The sequence below is a fragment of the Filicampus tigris genome, chromosome 3 (assembly GCF_054856515.1).
Source record: "Filicampus tigris isolate MCC_2025a chromosome 3, RoL_Ftig_1.0, whole genome shotgun sequence".
Classification (NCBI taxonomy): domain Eukaryota; kingdom Metazoa; phylum Chordata; class Actinopteri; order Syngnathiformes; family Syngnathidae; genus Filicampus; species Filicampus tigris.
The window spans coordinates 20,232,752-20,255,265 of NC_141219.1; the positions used below are offsets into that span (position 1 = coordinate 20,232,752).

Sequence of the window (22,514 nt, forward strand, 5' to 3'; positions counted from 1 at the left end):
CTCTGCCCTATAGTGGCCTCTTTGCTGTGGTCACATTCCACATCGAACATTAAGGCTGATTTTCAGTTACAGCCTGTATTTTTTTTATTTTTTTTTTATTCCCAAATCAATATTTGTCTGTTTGGGAGGGATGTAGGTTCCACGTAATGACCCAAATTGCATCACAGGATCGAGAAGTGAATGTGGCCTTATGAGCTCATTACAATGCAACCGTTTTGAGCAAGGTGACAGCAAGTGGAAAGTTTTCACTTGCTAATTTATGGTTATTACCTCCTCACAGGCAATAAGAACCTGCTCATAAAACTTGACCAGAGTGTTCCATTTTTGGTGTCTGCTTAAATAGAACAACTGAGCCAGTCGACATCATTCTTTATTTCTTCTTTCTGGATGGAGAGCTCACAACATATTCCCATATTTCCCATTTCGGAGGTTTTAAATAAGACATCTCTAAGCTGACGTTTTACTTTGCGGTGGTTGAACGTTTACACCAACATGGTGATCTTTGGTACGCTGACATGTCACCCTCTTCCTGAGACGACACAAATTGGACCATGCTTCATGCACAGCAGATTTAATTGTGAGGATGCACGAGTTGGAACATGCTTGGAATCGTTTCTCAAGTCTTGGTAAACATGGCTTTGGTCCTGGAGAGGGTCATTTCTCAGTCGCTGCACAGTCTTAAAGGATTATTTCCAATAATCCCCAGCTCATATAGGATAGACAGAGTAGCAAAGAGAATGTAGCAAACCAGGGAAACAAGTCCCAATTTCCAGTCCAACTTCCACCCATTCGCATGGACGGCCACGAGGAGGAAGACGATGGAAAGCAAGAGCGTTATGGATATGAACACCAGCCCAGTGCTGTTGACCTCCACGGGGTTGTTTGTGTCCACAAATGCAGTCTTGATGAACCACGGCAAACCCAGACATAGCATGTCGAATACGTTTGAGCCCACAATGTTGGACATGGCCATGTCAGCTTTCCCTGTGGAAAAATGGGTCAAATATTGGGATTTGAGAACGTAAAACGTTTGTACGCCTGATCACATTACAATAAGTGAAGTACGAGGTGTGTCAGAAAAGGTCCAGGACTGGTTTCATCTCCATCGCTGGTGGTTCCAGACCACCACAGGAATAAGTGAAATATGCAATATTAGTAACATACCTTATTTAAATACCGGTACACCCTAGGCATGGTGTTGCAGCTTTTATGGCACTTTTTTTAATACAAGGACATTACCTGGTAATATGAGGTGCCTTCAATAAGTTTTGAGACTTTTTTCCTAGAGACATTTTTTTTTTTCCTCGGACAAGCACTAAACTCTAGTCCCCATCATCATTCCAAAGCAGTTCTGGAATTTTTCTGACACTTCGTACTGCATCACAGTTTGTTTTACCTTCCCTGGCCACCATGACACTGGCAACAGTGTCAGGTATACTGGTTCCAGCTGCAAGCAGTGTGAGTCCCATTACTGTATCTGGGATGCCAAGTGTCTCACCTGTTACATAACATAAAATGAGAAATGATTACCTCATCTCCATATCTCAACATTTTAAATCATAGTACAGCACTTCAAAATAAATGGTAAAAAAAAGTATAAGAACTTTGCCTTTTTAAGCTTTTTTTCAGAGTCTATCTATACTAATGCTAATTCCAGAGATGAGCATTCCTCCTATGTGACTGACCGGTCCGTCTATCCGCCTATGACGGACGCCTATTTTGTAGGCGATGAACGATAGATGGGAAATTAAAAAAAATAGACGGATTAAGCATAGGCGGAAACCCATTTTTTCTGTCTATGTAATCGTCTTTAGTCTCTGGCCGCAGATGCATAAAGACACTTTGCCAGTGTTAAAATGAACACTCTTGGTGTTGAATTAAAATACGCAGTGCACAAGCACATGAAAAAAAAAAGCGGCCTGCCAGAACAAATGGACCCAGATGACCAGCTGTTCTGTTTAATTGTATTGCAAAATCGACAGCAGCGTATGTGGTATGTGCGGCCACTGAATGAAAGTCCTTCAATCGGTATTGAGGAACCTAGAAAGCTGACTATGTCATCACAGCATGTGACTAAATAGACCAATCCTGAGAGATGATGTGCACGGAATTCTACGTGTCGACGTGCTCCCTGATGCAGTGCTGTCAAATTGCAGAAATAAGTGACACTATTACCAAAGGGAGATGCATTGTGGGCCCTATTTTTAAAATATACAGATAATCCATGTGATTGGAATCGGTATCAACCAATCTCACTCGTGGATGATCGGTATCCGTGTCATAAATCCCTGATCGGAACATCCCTACTCGCAATGCAATGGGGTCGTTATCGTTGACAATAAAGGGGCCTTTAGTCCAGAAGCACAAACACATGGCGGCAAGTTTTGACCTCAAAAGTATTACTGATTACTCGATTAATTGCACAGCCCTAGATTATATTATTGTAAAATAACAAGTTTCATTCATTCATTAAATTTCAAATTTCAAATGACATTATTACATAGCACTAAGGTCTATGAAATAGCACTGCCTGGTCCCTGTTCCCCCCCGAGATTCAAAATCCAATCTGTGCCCCTGAACATAGAATCAAATTTCGAAATGCAAATCCTGATGTGGATACAAATATACCAATGCATAGCTTAATATAACAATATCATGCCACTGTACGCAACCGATCCACAGGGAAACAATCCCACACTGTATACTGTATTTCTATACCTGCTTGGTCTCCTGTTGACTCTTTAACAAGAATCCTGCCATGAGAATCAATCTGATGACTATGGGATAATAATCTCATTATATACTTCATTTCAACTAGCCCATCACATGATGAACATTGACCCCCCCCAACTTACTCTCAGTTGTAACTAAAGCCATTCTGGGAGCCGTGCCCGTGGGGGAGCTCTACGTGCACACCCAGTGTTCACATGACTGTTCCCTGAGATGAGGCGGGCTGTAATCCTACAGTGGCGGGGGCAGCACATGCTCGGTGGAGCTCGAGTCCCCCTCCCGCCCACACCCATCTGTCCAGGACCACGGCATCTCAGGAATTAAGCAGCAGACTAACATGTGATTCTCCTCTGACATTTTTCTCACAAGTTCCAAACACTGTGATCCATAATTTACACTACAAAGTGTGTATTTGAACTTTAGTCTCATGAGGAAAGATAAAATCTCTTACCAACAACAGTGACCATCCACACCAGGATGTATGTGAAACCTGAGATCCAGACTGCAGACATGAAGAAGGTGATGACGAACCACTGCTTCCAGAACCGCCTTCTGCAGTCAGGGACGGTCAGGAACAGCAAAACGATGATCGGTAGAGACAAAACCCAGAGGATCCTTTTCAAGTCGCTCTCAGGCACAGCAAACACACCTTTATAATCTGTATATAGAATGGCCATAATTAGGGTGAAGTTAGGTAAATTCAGGGATTTGTTTCCAAACACATTATACATAGTTAAGATTTAATAATAAGAACTATCTAATACTGAATTATGGAGATATAGTGTTAAATTATTTTTCCAGATTTTGAGGGGGGCAGGGGTGGCTAAAACTGGGCCCCCCTCACAATATAAAAACTTGACATGCAGCTAGCTACCTATGCTGACGCCCCAAAAATACATGTTCCCATTGGATAGTTCACTTGAGTGGCCACCTAAGAGTGCCTCGTTGTCTGCTGTGAGTGTGCAGAAGAGATAAGGATTTTAAAGAGGAAGTCAACCCAAACACATTTTTCAAGAATATGTTCTATGCAAGCCCACCAGTTGAAACAAGGAATTTTGATACATATTGCATTTGTGGAATAAGAGTTAATCCAGTCGTTTTTAGCCATCTCTGGGGGCGGCCATTTTGTCACTTCAGTCAACTGAAAATGACATCACAACTGCCCAGGGCTCAGGTAACGACCAATCACGGCTCAGCTTTAGAAAACAGGCGAGCTGTGATTGGTCGTTGCCTGAGCCCTGGGTAGTTGTGATGTCATTTTCAGTCGACAGAAATGAGAAAATGGCCGCCCCCTGAGATGGCTAAAAACGGGTGGATTTTGCTGCTTAACTCATATTGCATAAACACACTATTAACCAGAATGCCGTGTTTCAACTAGTCGGCCTGCTGGGAACATATTCTTGAAAAAAATGTTTGGGTTGATTTCTCTTTAAAAAAAAGTTTGACATCCAGCATGCAGATGTGGCATGGCCGCTTTTAGAGTGCCTTGTTGTAGCGGCGTGTGAAAAGCCCCGCAATGACCCAGTGGGATATACCTGTATATACCAGCCACGAGAGGCTTTAAGCGGATATATTTTCCACGGCTCCAACATGTAGTTATGTTAGGATTCATTTTTCCAGGTTATATAAGTGGTGTTTCATTGCCAGTTGACAGGCGAGCGCAATGTGATTTTTAATTTAGAAGCCTTATCGTAAATACTTGGTGACTCTTTCAATCATACAAAATTGGCAGGGGCGGCACGGTGGCCAACTGGTTAGCACGTCCGCCTCACACTTCAGAGGTTGTGGATTCGATCCTGGCTCCCGCCTCCCTGTGTGGAGTTTGCATGTTCTCCCCGTCCTTGCGTGGGTTTTCTCCGGGTACTCCGGTTTCCTCCCACATTCCAAAAACATGCTTGGTAGGTTAATTGGACACTCTAAATTGCCCCTGGGTGTGATTGTGAGTGCAGATGTTTGTTTGTCTCTGTGTGCCCTGCGATTGGCTGGAAACCAATTTTGGGTGTCCCCCGCCCACTGCCTGGAGACAGCCGGGATAGGCTCCAGCACTCCCCGCGACCCTTGTGAGGACAAGCGGTATCGATAATGAATGGATGGAAAATCGGCAGGGTTGTTTAAAACACTCTTCAGTGTCATGTGGAATTTAGAAAATATTTATTTTCACTTTTCAGAGACTTTTACTTTTGTCTTTTAATGAGATTGTATATTGTTGAGAGGAACTGCTTGAACTAAATTTGAATCTGACCATAGCATCTTGTTTCTTGCAGGCTTTTGTTTTACAGACTGTGAGGTTTTTAATGTGTCTTTGCCCTGAACAGCCTTCACCAGTGGAGGGCTGAAACTTTTCTCTTATCTCCACGCAGGATCTGTGGAGCTCATTCACAGTGAGATCTTATTCTCGGTCACATAGCCTCTTCAGATCTGACAGTTGTGATGGTGTAACATCTTACCATCAGGAATTTCATTGAGGCCATGCAAGCTGAGGGAGAGGTGGGAATATCCCGAGTCATCCGGGAAGATCCCACTGTCCGTCCTGGAGCGGCTGTGGACTCGCAGGCTTGTATCGTCGTGCCAGAGGCCCATCAGAGGTCGCGTTTCGCTCTTCTCCACGGAGCCTTTAGCCAGACAGGTGCAGCAAGGACTGATCTTCCTCAGGACAAACTCACTGATGCGAAGGTCGAAGCATAGGACAACGATGTAGACACCGTAGACCAGTAGCAGACAGGCAGCGTCATACCTGAAGAGTAAGATGGGCCAGCAATTACTCTCAGATAGCGAGGCAACACTGTACTCCATTTTGCTTCACTTGCTTTAAGACACGATTAATCAAGAATCAAATGCTCATTATTGTCAAAATTCTTGAAGCGGAAGTCAACCCAACCTTTTTTTTTCTTCAAGCATATGTTTTATGCAGGCCCACTGGTTGAAACAAGGCATTCTGATTAAGAATCAGGGGCGGACTGTCCACCCAGTGAGATTCATGAAAAAATATATACTTTTAAATTTTTTTGTAAATTATTATGAAATTATTTTTGAATTTGTGTTTCGTTGTATTTTTTATTGTTTTGAATATCAAGATTGTGTTTGTCTCAGGAAGATCCGAACGTCATATTATTCAGTTTGTCATTTTATTTCAATATACAATGTGTCAGGATTGTGCTCAGTGAGGGAAATATTCAAGCCCACCCAGATTTTTCCAGGCCCACCCATTAGCCACGTTCTGGCTCCGCCCCTGTTAATAATGCGTTTATGGAATATAGTAAAATCCACTTGTTTTTAGCCATCTCTGGGGGCGGGCATTTTGTCACTTCTGTTGACTGAAAATGACATCACACACCCTTCCGGGCTCAGATAACGACCAATCACGGCTCACCTGTTTTCTGAAGCTGAGCCATGATTGGTCGTTATTTGAGCCCTGAGCAACTGTGATGTCATTTTCAGTCGACAGCAAGTGACAAAATGGCCGCCCCAGGGATGGCTAAAAACGGGTGGATTTTGCTGCTTAACTCATATTCCACGAGCACAATATTAATCAGAATGCCTTGTTTCAACTAGTGGGCCTGCATCGAACATATTCTTGAAAAAAATATGTTTAGGTCGACTTCCTGTTTAATGACTGATTAATTGATTATTAGGCCTTCACGAGATATTTATTGTGGTGATAGTATTGTGGTGTTTTTTGGTTATGTTGTGGAATGGTAATTATTCTTTCCAATGATGCTCCTTCCTTTTGTGGCAATCAACAAACTATTGATGTCAAATAAAAATAAATAAGGTTTTATTCAATGAAGTTGTTTATGACAAATCTTATCATATCTAAATCTTAACTCATATCTTGGTCATAGAAACACAAATGATACACATGAAATCTTTCCATATAATGACAAGATAAAAGAGACATTTATTTACTGTCATAAAAGTATACAGCGTCTGTGATGTATTTTCGGTACTGCTTGTGTTCTTGCTGTCACGAGACACAATCGACAGCTGGTGTGTTTTACAAGCATCTCGAAATCACATTCTCCTATTGTCATGCTCACTCACCAGTACACCTTGTTATCAGAAATGATAGCAATAACCGCGGCAACACTGATGCCGTACGCCAAGCAGTCCCTGAACAATGGCCAGCAGGTGAGACGTCCTGCCTGGAAGAGGACACAAAAACGGCATTTACAATTTACGTAAAGATCACAATTTTACAATAAAAGTAACGTAAGTGGGTCAATGTGTGGATGTACTGGAAGATGTGTACCATAGAGGCCAAAATTCCACATGCAGCACAGATGCCTAAAAGGTTGTAGACAGCTGAGCCCACTATGGTGCTGACCCCAATGTCCCCCTTTGTCACAAAAACACCTGAGACACAGCGGGAAAAAAAAGGATGTTACTTGAGGAAATGTAGTGATAATGAAAAGCATTACCATCACAGTTGTTGATTAATATGTGTTTACCCAGAAAGGCTGTCACCAGCTCAGGTGCAGAACTCCCAGCGGCCATGAATGTAGCACCAGCGACGTCTTGAGACAGTCCCAGGCCTGAGACACGATAGAATTAGGTGCGCAATAAAACCATAATAGAAGAAAGTATCCTTACATGACCTAACTGTTAATTGTTTGGAAGTTAACTGCATTATAAAGTGAACCCCCCACAGCTCGGCATTCCGAATTCGCCTTTTCGATTCCATTTTTGGGGGGTAACCTATTAACTTGGTGCCAAGGAACTATTAAAGTTAGTTGAGGAGCTTAATTTAGACAAAAACAGTAATTTCCCATCATCGTTTGGCATCTATAAGCGATTACAGGAGAAGTGGAGTAAGACATTTTCAGAGTTTGGTCCCTATCGAGCGTGAATAGCAGGAGTTCACTGTACTACATATTCTGTTCATATCTACTGTATACTTATAGCCAAAGTAAAAGCAAAGTCAAAACATTGCAGATATTTTAAAATGAAACACTGTTTTATAATCAAATATATAGTGTGAATGAAAAGTAACTTGGCATTAAAAATTGATATTAAAATTCACATTCCTGTTACAAAAATGTTGAAATAAATGATTGAAAATTGATTTTTTTTTTCTTTATCAATGTCTGCACTAGTTGCATCAACGAGCTTCAATAAATGAACAAAATTTGTCCGGAATATCATTTAGAACCACCTGAATCTGTCGCCCCAAGTTCTCCAATGTGCAAGGTTTTGTCCACCTCATCTATTGTGTGTTTTTCAGCCACCATGTACTAGTTAGTAATATACATAGGATATACCACTGTATTATCCATCCATCCATCCATTATCTGTACCGCTTCTCCTCACAAGGGTCGCGGGGCGTGCTGGAGCCTATCCCAGCTGTCTTTGGGCAGTAGGCGGGGGACACCCTGAACTGGTTGCCAGCCAATCGCAGGGCACACAGAGACAAACAACCGCACTCACAATCACACCTAGGGGCAATTTAGAGTATCCAATCAACTTACCATGCATGTTTTTGGAATGTGGGAGGAAACCGGAGTGCCCGGAGAAAACCCACGCAGGCACGGGGAGAACATGCAAACTCCACACAGGGAGGCCGGAGCCGGGATCGAACCCACGACCTCTGAACTGTGAGGCGGACGTGCTAACCAGTCGACCACCGTGCCGCCCCACTGTATTATATCCATACATATATTTTATGTTGCGCTTTTTCTCACTTAAGTCCCAGGTGACCTTACTTTACCAAAAATAAACATCTGGTACTCTGAACTGTTCTGTAAATAAACATCCCCACCCACTACATAAGGCATAACAGTAATTAGAAATTGTGTTATTGCTGGGAAAATTGCATTGGACTAGTCAAAGTAATATACAGTATTGGGGACTTTAATTTTTGAGGCTGGCTAATCCATTACAGCGTCTGTGGCTGTGCGCGGCATAGCAAATGACAATGTTAGCAATGTTAGTAGACCTTTGGAGAATGGAAATTCTTTCCAGGCCCCAAGCCCCCAAATAGTTGTAAATGTGTACTTTAGTGAGCACTCTATAATATTGTACTTTATAATAACATACAGTAATGACATAATTGAATGGGATTAAAAAGAATTAAGCCGTTTATTTTCCCCATGCTACATCAATTGAATGGCAATTGTGCTGCTCCTTCTGGTGTGCCTGCTTTGGCCAACCCGAGGCCAGTATAAAACAGACAGACAGACAGACAGATGCACTGCTTATGAAAATATATGAAATATGAAAATAATTCATAAATATATTTTTTAGAATAGCTATTAAAATGCTGGATCGGCTTTACCGGGGCTACACAGATTTATGACGGGGTTATAGCCCCCCTTAGCACCGTTGTAGCGCCATCCCTGCCCTCAGGTCTAACATAGGTGACCTTATCTTCCGGATAAATCCCCACACACACTAGCTAGAGAGTCTACTCGAGTATTTAATTCAACTTACGCTCACTGATGACTTCTAAGGATGGGAGGAAGTAGTCATCACAGACTATAGCGACAGCCAAGAGCATGTAGAAAATGAGCATAAAGTAGATGACCAGGCCTCCATCCTTCCTCTCCTGCACGGTGAAGAAGCCATCAGGGAATTCGGACGACTGAGGTGCGATACACTCGGTCTCGTTCTCTGAAAGTAGTTGTATTGAGACATGTCATTTGTGCACACCTTAATTAAAATACCACTGGACAGCACAGTAATTTGGAACGCATTGCTTTTTTTCTGACGTTGTCTTCTAATCCCGGGCAACTTGTGGTTAGCATGTCTGCCTCACAGTTCCAAGGTTTAGGGTTCGAATACAAGATGTGGCCTTCCTGTGTGGAGCTTTCATGTTCTCCCTGTGCTTCTGGCTTCCTCCCACATTCCAAAAACATGCATGTTAGGTAAGTTAAAACTCTAGTCTAAATTGTTCACTGGTGTGAATGTGACTGTGAATGACCATTGACGTGCATTGGCTAGCAATTTATACAGTCCAGAGGGTACCCAACTCTCATCCAGTCAGATAAGCACAAATCTACCAGCCACTCATTAAATGTATTGTAATTGAAAGTTAAATCCATCTGAACTGAACATATAAGAAATGTAATTACTGAAAAGTAAAATAATTTACTAAGCATGAAATGTAAAAAACAGTGACTAGAGAAAATCCACATGTAACTAATGTCCATTTATTCAGTCATTTAAACCCCCCAAATTCTTGAAAAAACAGTGTTTTGTTTGCCGCAAATTCTTTTAAAATTAAAAATATATTTTAAAATGTCAACAAAATAAAATAAAAATCCGCAAATAAATAAATAAATAAATCCACGGCTGCCAAACCGTGAGTATACGGGGGTGTTTTTAATTTAGTCATCCTTTAGTGTACCACTAGAGGGAGCCCATACTACAATACTACAATTTCAGAATCACTGTGACCATTCGGACCGTCTCTGAATGAACTGAGGTTTTTGAGAGCTGGAAAAGGTTGCGTTTGTATGCAATAAATCCCACCATTGATTTCCTTACACTAAATCCACCAATCCATTATTAAAGCATTGTTGTTTTATTTATCTATTGATTATAAGGTCCTTATAATTATTATTCTGACAGGTGGCTGAGGCCTGAAAATTTCAAACTTGCTAACAAATTCTAAACTAAATCATTGTTTCAACTCTTTAATCGTAATTCCCTGCCCTTCCACGCAAATGAGACATGGGCAGTAGTGAAGCCAATACTGTCACAAATGCTGCAGCCACAATCGATTACTAACATTTGAAGCGCAAAATGAGGCGAAACATTGATAATGAAGCGTTTAATAGCTAAGACAAATTACATCGGCCTAATCCCTGCAGACATCACAATAGAAGCAAGTGCCACTAACAGAATTACACTTGTGATTAATGAAGTACAAATGCTTTGTTACTTAAGTAGATTTGGTCAGGTATGTGGATCAAGTGCTAAGCCAGTCAATGAAAAATAGAAAGTATTCTGTGTGAAGAGAAGTTTTTCTTTCGTAGTTATCAAAACATTTTCACTAATGCAATGGTTCTCAAACATTTTGCACCAAGTACCACTTCAAAAAATACTTCCTAAAGATATAATACAAAATACTAAAATGCTCTTTAAGTACCACCATAATGACCAACATTAAAATACAGTCCCACACACACAAAAACCCTGCACCCGGATTTCCTGTTAAATTCACTGAGCTTTCGCATACTACTAAAGCAAACACATGAACCACTACTGATACTCATACCACACTTTTAGAATCACTACATTAAATAAACCATTGATTGGCAGCAAGGTGTGATACTAGTACACAGTCTCCCCTCTGTTGGCCCACGAAAGAATCACTAAATTAAATATTGTAAGAATGTCACAGTGGCTTGAATTTATTGGTATTATTTTTTTCAAGTTCAGTACACTTATGTACAGTTCAATTGTATTTAACATCACTTAAGCCATTCATTATTTATATTCTCTCATATTTAAACAATATTGAACAAACTGTGCAAAATTTTACAGGGGCTCACAACAATATACTTGTATATGAACTATATACTATAATTATAAATAATACCTGTGCCTGGTTTTTGAAGGCTTGGGCCTACAATGCAATTGCATTTTAATGTTGATCATGACCGTGGTAGTTGAAGTATTTTTGCAGGCAGTTCTAAAAAAGTTTTTAGAACCACTGCATTAATCCATAGTTAAAAAAAAATAAAATAAAATCTATTTTACTTTTCTTGTTCTTTAATTTTACTTGAGAAAAAGAGTTTAATCAGTGGTTTTACTTTTACCAGTCCCTTTTTTCAAACACATCTGTACTTCTTTTAGTAATTAGAGAGTGTGAGTACTTTTGCCACCTTTGTATAACTATTCAACGTGTAAATGTGCTTTACTTACCAAGTGCACGGCGCACCCTTATCGTGTGCCGCCAGTCGGATGTATTGGCTGTGAATGATACAAGATGAACGGTGCAATACAGGAACAGAACAAACCCCAAAAAGTAAGGTATAAAATCTTTTCTCTTCTTGCTCTGACGAGCTGCAACTTTATTCGTGGCCATTTGAGTTAAAAAAGAAGATGAAAAGTCCAAGAAGTCATACAGGCTTATGAAGTGTGCTGCATAAGCACTACAATACTACAAGCTGAGAAAGGATCGAGCAAAAGAAAGAAAGTATTTGAGGGGGAAAGCATCTTTTAAGGTCTACTGTGTTACTAAGAATGGGGGGGGAGATCACGAGTTGTGAGTCATTCCAGTTGAGCAGGCTGCAGCCGCGGGCAGGGGGTGTGTGCAATCAGGATCAAGTCTACAAATTGTAATTACAATCAAAACATTTGCACAAGTGAATCACATTTTCTAATTTGTAAAACACAGGCGTCAAACTCAAGGCCAGGGGGCCAGCTCCGGCCCGCAACATCATTTTATGTGGCCCACGAAGCCAAATTGTGTGTTGACTTGACGTGTTTTTTTTTTTAAATTGTCTTCACTGTTAACACAACACTGTTAACAGAAATGTTTTGGTTTTATATGTTTGGCTTACGCTCAAACAAAGGAGAATGAACCATGAATGAAGATGAAAAACAGTAAACATTTTGACTTACAGTCTCTTAAGCGTTCACTATAACAACTTACCCAAATTCTGCCATACAGGTGTGGTGTAAACATAAGTCAGTAAATCAATGTCAGGTGAGAGACGATTACATAGACAGGCACAAATCCACTTCCGCCTATGCTTAGTCCCTCTTTTTTTCTTTTAACTGTGATGTCATTTTCAGTCGACAGCTAGTGGCAAAATGGCCGCGCCCTGGGACGGACAAAAAAGGGTGGATTTTACTGCTTAACTCATTTTCCACAAACACAATATTAATCAGAATGCAATGTTTCGACTAGTGGGCCTGCATAGAATATATTCTAGTGTAGAACTTTTGGGGGTTGACTTACACTTTAATGAGAGAAACGCTTCCTCCATAAAATGCAAAATATTGAGGCAATAATTGTAGTGGTTGATGTGTGCATAAGCAGAGATATCCACAAACATTTTGGTGACGCGTGATTGCAGTTGTCTGTCATATTAAGCGATGATCTTTTTTTTTATGCTCTTGTTTAGTTTTAGACTGCTGCCCCAAGTGCCGTGTCTACCACAGCGTCCTTCAGTGTCTTACAAATACTTAGAGATTTTATACACATGCCATGACACATTACACAATGCCACATACAGGAAATGCAAATTCATTTTGAAAAAGGTGTAGGACTCTCGCACTGCAACATTATTTTCAGTAGGGCCGTGATTGGCTGTTGCAGATGGCCATCAACCAAACAAAATTACATCACTGTTTCTTTATATTTGTGATGTCTTAGTGAGAAGCAACTCAGCATTAGTATTTCACAACACAAAATATAGCTACTATGATTTAAAAAAAATAAATAAATCTGAAGTTCAGTGGAAAATATCAGCTTTTGAAATTGGGAAGTGTATCTAATGGTGATATCAATGACGCACGCATGTGATATCGGCTCCCTCAGGTGGCTCCGAAGAAAAAAGACAAAGTGGGGCGCACTGTCTCAGACATGTTTGGACATGTTGCTGAATCCACTCGGTTGGTTCATGCGGTCCCCACTTGCTAGAAGACGTACGCACCTAAGAGGCATTCAAATAACGGATAGCACCTCTCAAACTGGAGACAAGCAAAGACAGCGCGTGGTAAGTTGTTTCGGTCACATTTCATGTGAGCTTTTTTTTGTGCTGAAGCCGAAATGTCAGGATGATGACCTGAGGTTGTGGGTCATTCCAGAATTGCAGGCGTCTCCCCCCTCATGAAATTTCAAAACATGAATGCAAAAACAAAACAAAAAAAACAAAACCCTGAAAATGTATATACTGTGTACATATATAGCTGTCCTGAGATAAAATGCAATTGGGCTGTGGTAAATGTGACCTCTACAAGATTTAAAATACCAAATACTGCAGCTCTTTGAACATTTGATTCCCCCCGCCCCCATTTTTCCGCCCTCTTTATGACCAACTTACATATCACGTTTTAAATCAGCCTTTTTTTGCATTATATTGTTTATATTTTCTTTTATATTGTTAAAGCCTTTTGTTTCACCACACAGTCTTTAAATAGTAGTCATTATTGTCAGAAGTCATTTATGGCAACTTATGATTGACACTGGTACTGAAAATCTTTTTAACCAGCTAGAGGAAGAGAAAAAGTGAGGAAGAGGAAAAAAGTGAGCTACGTGACTCAGCAAAAATTACGTTATCAAGATATTTTCTCTTCTAATTTTCATATTTTCTTCCTGCATTATGCATAGCTTGCCCAGTTTGCACTGAAGCTAAGACGGTTAGCACGTACTCTCTCTTTCTCTCTCTCTCTCTCCCTCTCTCTCTCTCTCTCTCTCTCTCTCTCTCTCTCTCTCTCTCTCTCTCTCTCTCTCTCTCTCTCTCTCTCTCTCTCTCTCTCTCTCTCTCTCTCTCTCTCTCTCTCTCTCTCTCTCTCTCTCTCTCTATATATATATATATTTGCAACCCTGTTACTGTACAGACCTGATGAAAATTTGAAAAATTGCAAGAATTTGCATTTTGTACTTTTGGCTCTTAATGGGGTTTTAAGTAGATCTACAATATGTAAGAGAAAGAAGGGGGAGTGCGACAGAAAACATTTGGAACTTGTAATTTAAAAAAATAAATAAATGAAACTGAAACAGGTTGTTTCTCCTCTGATAAAAAGTTTAAGGGCACAGGCTATAAAAGCCAAAATCTGCTCAAAATTCTCATTTTCTGTCAGGCATTCACATGGTCATGCCCTCCTGATGGCTAAAGCTAAGAAGCTTTCTCTTTTTGAGCGTGGTCGGATTGTCAAGCTACATAAACAAGGCTATTGCTGCTGAGGTTGGACGCAGTAAGACAGTTATTCCTCATTTTTCAAAGATCCTGAGCATTATAGAACAAAAAAGTTAAGCGGTAGACCCCCAAAACACCTGCGCTGACTTGAGGACCCGATTGGCTGTCCGTCAAGACAGGGCAGGGCGCTCCTTGGCCCAAATTAAGGCCCATACTGGTGCACACTGCAGCGCAATAACCATCAGATGGAAACTGCGGGGAAACAATTTCAAAAACAATTCAAAGAGCTCGTCTCCTTCAATGCCACAAAACTGCCCGTTTAGACTTTGCCACGGAGCATCAAACATGGGACTAGTGTTGCACGGGACATTGAAAGGTGGAAAGAAGTTTTATTCTGTGATGAGAAAAAATGTATCCTTGTCGGTCCAGACGGCTTCCAACGTTACTTGCATGACAAGCAGATCCCACCTGAGATGTTTTCTACCCGTCACAGTGGAGCGGGGTAGATCATGATCTGGGATGCTTTTTAATTCATTGGAAAACTGGAGCTTCAAATGGTTGCAGGGGTCATCAAACGGCTGCTGGAGCTACTCATTACTGAGTCCGACTGAGAATTTTTTTTTGTTCTGGTTTGGGGATTTTTTTTTTTTCTTTTTGGAGCGATTTTCTTAAAGTTTTAATCAGCTGATAAACAGCCTATTTCAGTTTGATTGTTGTTTTCAATAATTACTTTTTCAAAATATTTTTTGTCACACTCCCACTTCTTTTGCATATTGTAAGCTCTACTCAAAGCCACTTTAAGATTTGGATCCGGTCTGTATTTGGAGTAATAAAATTAAATTAAATTTCTTTATTTAATTGTATATGTTTTTAGGTGCTTCCGTGTCTTTAACAGCAAATAACAACACACTATATGATAAAAGTGTACTGTTGATGGTTTAGCTGGTCAAATCAAATTACATTATAGTTTATTTCCTGTTTTCTTGAAAATATAACAAAAAGTGATTACATAAATGGTGACATTTTTAAACATGTTGATTCCTAAATTATCCTTGAATTCTGGAATGACCCATGTACATTATTAATGTTTGCTGTTGGCACTGTACTGTTCATGTTAATGCTCTATTGTATACATCAGGTGATAAACTGTACTGTCTGGAAGGCACATGAGGCTCATGTTGCGGTCGAATGGTGAAGTTTTGATACGTTAGCAAACGGTGCCCCTTTGTGGCCTAATTGGATTTTACCCTCATTTTAAGACTCAATGAATCGGTAGAAATTAAATGGTCAATCTTAGATTTGTTTTGTATTGTTTTATAATTATGGGTTGCATGGTGAACGAGTGGGTAGCATTTGTGCCTCGCAGTTTTGGGGTTTTTGGTTGAAATCAAGGCTCTGGCCTTCTTGTGCGGTGATTGCATGTTCTCCCTGTACATGGACCTCCTTCTCCCACATTCAAAAAACATCTATGTTGTTTATTGAAGACTTTTGTCTATAGGTGTGAGTGTTAGGTAAAAATACAGCTGAGGTCTGTGTCTGGAAGCCTTTCATGTTTACATGCAATCTCAGCTTCTTGAGCCGGCCAAATAGTTGACTGAATGGACAATGCCCTCTGCTGGTTGCTACCAAGTCGTGAATGCCCTTTTGCACTGACCCGCCTATTTACTTTGTAGAACACAATAACAATTTTCCATGCAGTCAGCAATAACATACAATCATATAACGATGACCTTTTTATGGCCATACCTTGACCCAGTGTCTTCAGCTCTCTTCTTAATGAGTGTGCTGCAGTGTTCTTTTACATAGTCCAGGGTATGGCTTTAGCTCATGAACATACAGTGTAGATTCAATTCTAGGTTTGCCGAAATTGAAATTGAGGCTGGTTGCTGGTCCCATCCCTTCCTCAGTTGAATACAAAGTAGGACTAAGGCCAGACTGGATTGAGAAAAAAAAAAAAAAGATATGCTTCGAGAGTAGTAGTATAATATAACCTTGTGCGGTGCCTTGACATATGAGTTATGTCAAGACTTGAGTTTTTTGAGATACGAGCTGTCGTTTTTTGCTTCGACTTGTGAGAAGAAATTTGAGATACTAGATGGTGGCTGTGAATTCAACTTAACTCGTTTCGAAACAAGCAGCAGTTTAGAAGTTAGGAAACTACTCAACAGAAAAAGGTCTCAGGCTGTTTATTACCAGTTTCAGCTGAGGTTCGGTGTCAAACTAAACATAAAATACATAGAATTACACGTCGTGAATTTAAAACAACCACCTAGGTTTGGCTTACAAAAGGCTGTTTAGCTTAATGTTAATGAACAATGCAAACGCCACAGATGGGCTAACAGACACCATCGGTGTTGTGGTGTTGTAACCCTTTAAGCAACAAATGTTATACATATAGAGATATACAGATATAAACAATACACATGGGGCATATATATTTTCTATCCTCTGTTAAAACAACTAATATAACTGCGGTTTACTGGGTATTTTTCCTGTGTACTGTACAGATGTTTTTCCTGTTTGTTATTGCCCATGGTGGGTACGGGGCACTCACTAGAAAGAGTAGTACTATATCCACTGAATTAAAGTAAAAAAAGTCCAAAACTGTCAAATTTTTTCCTTTTCTATTTAATTATTGTAAGTTTTGATAAAATACAATATGATATAGAGCGCTACTTTTCTTATATTTTCTTATTCAAACAAACACTACAAAAAATGTTTTGGATTGTAGCTAACTAATAGCATTTCTAATAAAAATGATTTGAGATACAGGTGTTTTTAGTGGCAAGCGTGGTTTTTCCAACTCATAATTTTAGCTTCAACTGTACTTAATTTACCAGTAAAATGTAAAAAAAAAAATCTATTCGTTTGATTTATATCATATACTATAAACATAAGCTAATATCATTGCAAACAATTGATAATGATAACATTTGTGTCAAACTGGAATGGCATCTTTTTATTTTGGTTTCTTATATTTAACCATTAATAAAAACAATACAGGAATAATTAATTAATGTAGTTTTCACTGGGTGTGGTCACTCTTTGTCGAGGTCCTGCACCAAACGCTTTGGCCAAAGGGTGGCAGTATTACTGAAGAAAACTCTCTAGTTTTTATTTAAACTGTACTCATGTACTGTATGCATATGACCCCATAACGGAAATTTCAGCATGCTGCATGTATTTTTGGACACCACACAAAGAAGCAGACAACACACACGTGTCAGAGTGATGGGCAGGAACTTAAACTGTAGATACCCAAAATATGAACTTGTACAGTATGCATTATTCATTCACTAATACGGCCTGAAAAAAAAAAAAAAACCTTAAACATTGTTAGTTGACCTGTAAGAATGAGTTTCATGATGTGTTTTCCTTCCAGCTGTTCAAAGGTGAATATTTCAGGAATGCATTGGTCTCAACTTCCCAATTGTTCTTGTTATCAAGAAATATCAACTCAAGCTATGTCAACAATGAATATACGGACATATATTTACTTAAATCTGCCCTTCGGATAAATTATTTAGCACTACCCTAGTGTTGTTGGGCTGCTCCAGTTTAGCGAGTTTAGTGACCTGGAGAATGCTTAGTGTGACAGGAAACCTCGCCATCTCATTTGTCATTGCATGCATCTCTTATTCCTTGTGTGTGTGGGAGTGTGTGTGTGTGTTGTGCTTTCACTTGAGTGTAAGCAGATCCAATGGAAATGTTTGACAATACTCTGTTCCGTCCCATCAGCGTCAGGTATTGCACAGCTTTTTAGTTCAACGAGTGTAGCTATTCAAACATAGTCATGTTTACTTTACTCGGGTGACTTTTTCAACATGTTGAAGTTGTGTGTTCCCGGCGGGGACTAAATACTCAAAGTAGACGAGTACTGCCGCTTTTTACAGAACTCACCTCCACCACAAAAACAGGGAAGGAAACGGGCCAAACCAGAGTAACCAGTTGAGTTGCTTTGCTCATGGTTACACAAGCAAAATAGTCAGCTGGTTTTATGACTCAAACACAACAGCTTTGCGCTTCGGACCTGTGTCCCTAAAACTGTCCTTATCGCGCGCTTATCGACGCGTGCCTTCTTGTCATTGGTACTTGGGCAGTCAGAACAGCGTAGGACTGTAGGTGTGTGCGTTCTGTGTATTTCAACTTGCTGAATAGCAGTACCCTGCCCTGTGCGAAAAGTGCGCAGCGTTCAAGGTTCAGGAAGATAAGGAGAGGTGAACGGCTGACGCGTAGCTCGTGTTATGTTACCCAAAGGCTCGTATCAGGTTACTGTTGGCAGCAGGTAGGGTGAAACCAGAGCTGTATTCAGATCGCCGTGCCTCCGACAAGCAGGAACTGGGACCGAAAAAGGCGTGTTGAAGAAGCTCAAGAGCCTCGCCGAGCGCTTCCTCTTGTTTTGAATTGGAAAAGGAGCGTTACCATGGCTAAGAAGACACATCGCGGCCTGTTGTTGCTTCTGCTGTGTTTGTCTGGACTCATTCACTGTTCGGCCGCGATGGTTTTTTGGAGCGCTGTGGTGGAAATCAACTATTTAATCAGCGCCAACAAGACTGTGGACAAAGACTGCGAGTGTGGCGTGTTCGGCCGCAACTCTCCCCTCGCCCAGGCCGAAGGCGTCGTGGTTCTTCCCAAGGGAGACCCCAAAGGCTGCGGCACGGAACCTGTGTACAACGCCAGCGCCTTGCCCTGGATAGCGCTCATTAAAAGGGGAAACTGCACTTTCAGCGAGAAGATCAACGGCGCCAAACGCCAAGGAGCGTCTGCCGTGGTGGTGTACAATGTGGACGGCAGCGGCAACAGCACCACTCACATGGCGCACTCGGAGGCTCTGGAAATTGTCTCCATCATGATCGGTAACATTCAAGGCGTGGAGATCGCCAGCTTGGTGAGGAACGGAACGGAAGTGCGGATGATCATCGACGCGGGCAGACCTCACGGCCCCTGGATGGACACCTACTGGCTCTACTTCATGTCCATCGCTTTCTTCATCGTGACAGCCGCCTCGGTGGCCTACTTCTTGTTCATCTCGGCGAACCGCCTCTACAACATGCGCGTGCACCGGCGGGCCGAGAGGAGGCTGAAATCCGAGGCCAAAAAGGCCATCGGGTGCCTGCGGGTGCGCACGCTGAAGCGAGACGACGAAGAGACGACGAGCGACTCTCACATGTGCGCCGTGTGCATCGAGTCGTACAAGGTGGGTGAGGTGGTGACTGTGCTCACGTGCGACCATATTTTCCATAAAGCCTGTATCGAACCGTGGCTGCTGGAGAAAAGGACCTGCCCCATGTGCAAATGTGACATCCTCAAGGCTCTGGGGGTGGAAGCGGATGAGAAGGACGGCATGTCCCAAGCTCCGCCACAAGAGGTCGTCACAGTGGCGGGTGGGCAAGCCATGTATGAAGTCCCACTCACCGACCCGCTGAACTTTGACCCCGAGAGACAACAGCATCACTATGACAACAGGGCCTTTGAGGGGGAGGCTGCTAGAGGACAGTGACGTAACCGCGGCAGAGAGAAAATTCCGTCAGATGATCAGGTTGAAAATCACTATGCTTATTTTCTTGGACACAATGAATGCATCTTCTCATTGGAATACAGTGAACCGCCCTGCAAATCTGTGAATAAGTGATGCTCTCTCTAAGCAGGTTTGTAAATGCCTATAGGTGGCAAAGCACTACTTTTGTCTGAATGAAACTGATCAACTCTCTTCAGCAGACTTCCTTGACACCAAGAGGCCAGCAGATGGCTCAAAATGAATCATACTGTTATTGCTTTGGCTTGAGCACCTTTTCTGCCAGTAATGGCTAAAAATGCACCCTAAAAATAGGCACATTTGCTCATTTGCAGGGGTTCACTGTAACCTCACAGAACAGTGTTAAAATAGATACACTTAATAATGGTACTGCACCTTGTGTAATTACCTTGGATGCCAATTGAGGGTGTGTTCATCAAGTTAATATTTAGCAGAATGAGTAAGTCGAGTCATGTCGGGGCGAGCGCATCTTCGATTCCGCTTTGCTCACATCACGAGTCACCACTGTCTCCGAAGGAAGAGCGACAGAAAATGTGGTTACCTCTTGCTGGTCAAATCCTGCCTCTCAAATGTAACCGTTCAAGAACCGTGCATATTTCTTGTTCTTATTCGGTTATGTACTTTACCATGGCCAACCACACACCAGGTTGTCAAGCTGGATTTGCAAACACAAGCCGGTGACCACACCCTTGGCTGGAAATGCAGCATGACACATTGTACCATGGTGAGTGGAGAACATCACCTCGGGGCATTCGTTCTGGGACTACTTAAAAACACCAGCCACATATACAAGTACATGTTTGCACATATCAACTACTTCCTTGTTGATTCTGTTCACCTTGTATTTTGAACTGGTAAGTCCCACTGCAATATTGATGAACAATAAACGTCCAAGTGGAGATGATGTCTGTGATAATTGTGACTGTACATTGATTTATTGGGGGGTTGGGGATTATCTTTAAGTGTACTTCTTTTAAAATGACATCCCACGGTGATATTTTGTTATCATATAGGTGGGGCTTGTTTATATTCCTGTATGTTTGTACATATACACAAGAGCAGGTTAGAGTGAATTAATTGAATCCCTGGCTGTATCTTTCGACGATTTCTCATCTGACTTCACTTTGGGGCAGGCTCAAGATATATGCAGTACATGAAATTAAGTGCCTGCTCCTACCGTGAAAATAAAGGTTATTTCAGTTTATTATAAGGCCTGTGTTGTTATGATAATAATACTCTCTATATATTTTTGTATTCTGAAACATTTTGTTACAGATTTTAGGAGTCTTAAATCATTCTGTAACAGTGACTATCATTTGTTGTATGAAATCACATTGATGCGTATCAGAATACAATAAATCCCTCAAAATGAGGCTGATTAACATAGGAGCTCACTAGAATTGTGCGTGTGTGTGTGTGTTTACAGTATGTCTATGCAGCCCCACAACATGAAACGATAAAATACAAAAGAAAAATATACATCTATCTCTGCTTCTATGATTCTGGTGTCTGCACAAGTCATTATATTATAAATCGTGGTTAGTGAAATGCAGTGCACTTCTACATCACAATACCTGTCTTTCAATATCACTCTAAACTGAGCATTGCTATAATTTCATTGGATTCTATACTTAGTACAGTATATATTGCACTAATGTAATTTCCTCAGACAAGCCGGAAGTCACAACAACATCAACAACAGCAGCAGCAGTGCATTAGTATATTAATACCGTCGGTGTGATTGGGTCGTGTCTTAAGTAACAATGATACTGAAACCATTTTTTTGTTGTTGACCTTATAGGGGAAAAAGAGTCCTGGAATCCGCAAACAAAACAATAGAGAAAAAAAAGATACATGGTGTACCTAGAAGATTTTTATAACTATGTAATCATACGCCAGACTGCCTGCCTGGCTATTTCACCTCTGTTAACACCGTAGGTGGGTACAAAAGACAAAAATCGTACTCAGGTAAGAGTATAAATGCTACATTGGGAAAATATGACTCAAGTAAAAGTAAAATATAGACCTCCAAATAAATAATTGAGTAAGGGTAAATACGCAGTCTGTGATAAAACAACTTACTAAGTAACTGGTGAGTAACTTCGCATGCATTTATTTGAAACAGAGCACAAATGTAAAACTAAAACAATAATACATTTAACTCTTTATTCAGTGCAGTTCTTGTAGGCTGAAATGTGGACATTTTTGGTAGACACAAAGGCTGTGCAATCAATTGAAATTCAATTACAATTACGATTATTACTGTCAGGTTTACACCAAGTGAGACATTAGTAAACAATGCACACAATGAGGAGAGAAGACACTCGACAACAATATTGTCTTTTTACGTGCAAGGAGAGCGCAGGGAAGTGTACGATTACAGTTCCTAAAACCCTCTGCCCGGCTCCTCTCTTTTTATTTTCTTCGGAGTCCCTGAT

At 40.9% G+C, this 22,514-nt stretch overlaps 2 protein-coding genes and 1 long non-coding RNA gene across 3 annotated transcripts in view; 2 read left to right on the forward strand and 1 right to left on the reverse strand.

Moving 5' to 3' along the window:
* Positions 1-354: 354 nt before the first annotated feature.
* On the reverse strand, positions 355-11,901 carry slc24a5 (solute carrier family 24 member 5). Its single transcript, XM_086025715.1, has 9 exons — positions 11,596-11,901; positions 9,157-9,336; positions 7,179-7,262; positions 6,980-7,083; positions 6,772-6,872; positions 5,178-5,464; positions 3,182-3,388; positions 1,397-1,498; positions 355-984 (listed from the first exon to the last, which is right to left on the reverse strand). Exons 1-9 carry the CDS (start codon positions 11,756-11,758, stop codon positions 662-664), a joined length of 1,551 nt encoding a protein of 516 aa, XP_085881841.1. The 5' UTR covers positions 11,759-11,901; the 3' UTR covers positions 355-661.
* A 1,381-nt stretch (positions 11,902-13,282) lies between these two features.
* The window catches only part of LOC147150216 (uncharacterized), a 94,377-nt gene continuing 85,145 nt past the window's right edge, over positions 13,283-22,514 (forward strand). The window contains exon 1 of the long non-coding RNA XR_015086321.1: positions 13,283-13,397. This is a non-coding gene — a long non-coding RNA (uncharacterized LOC147150216). The remainder of the gene's footprint in view (positions 13,398-22,514) is intronic.
* LOC147150217 (E3 ubiquitin-protein ligase RNF128-like) lies at positions 18,550-21,470 on the forward strand. The gene has a single exon (XM_086026746.1). The coding sequence runs from the start codon at positions 18,964-18,966 to the stop codon at positions 20,038-20,040; it is 1,077 nt and encodes a 358-aa protein (XP_085882872.1). The 5' UTR covers positions 18,550-18,963; the 3' UTR covers positions 20,041-21,470.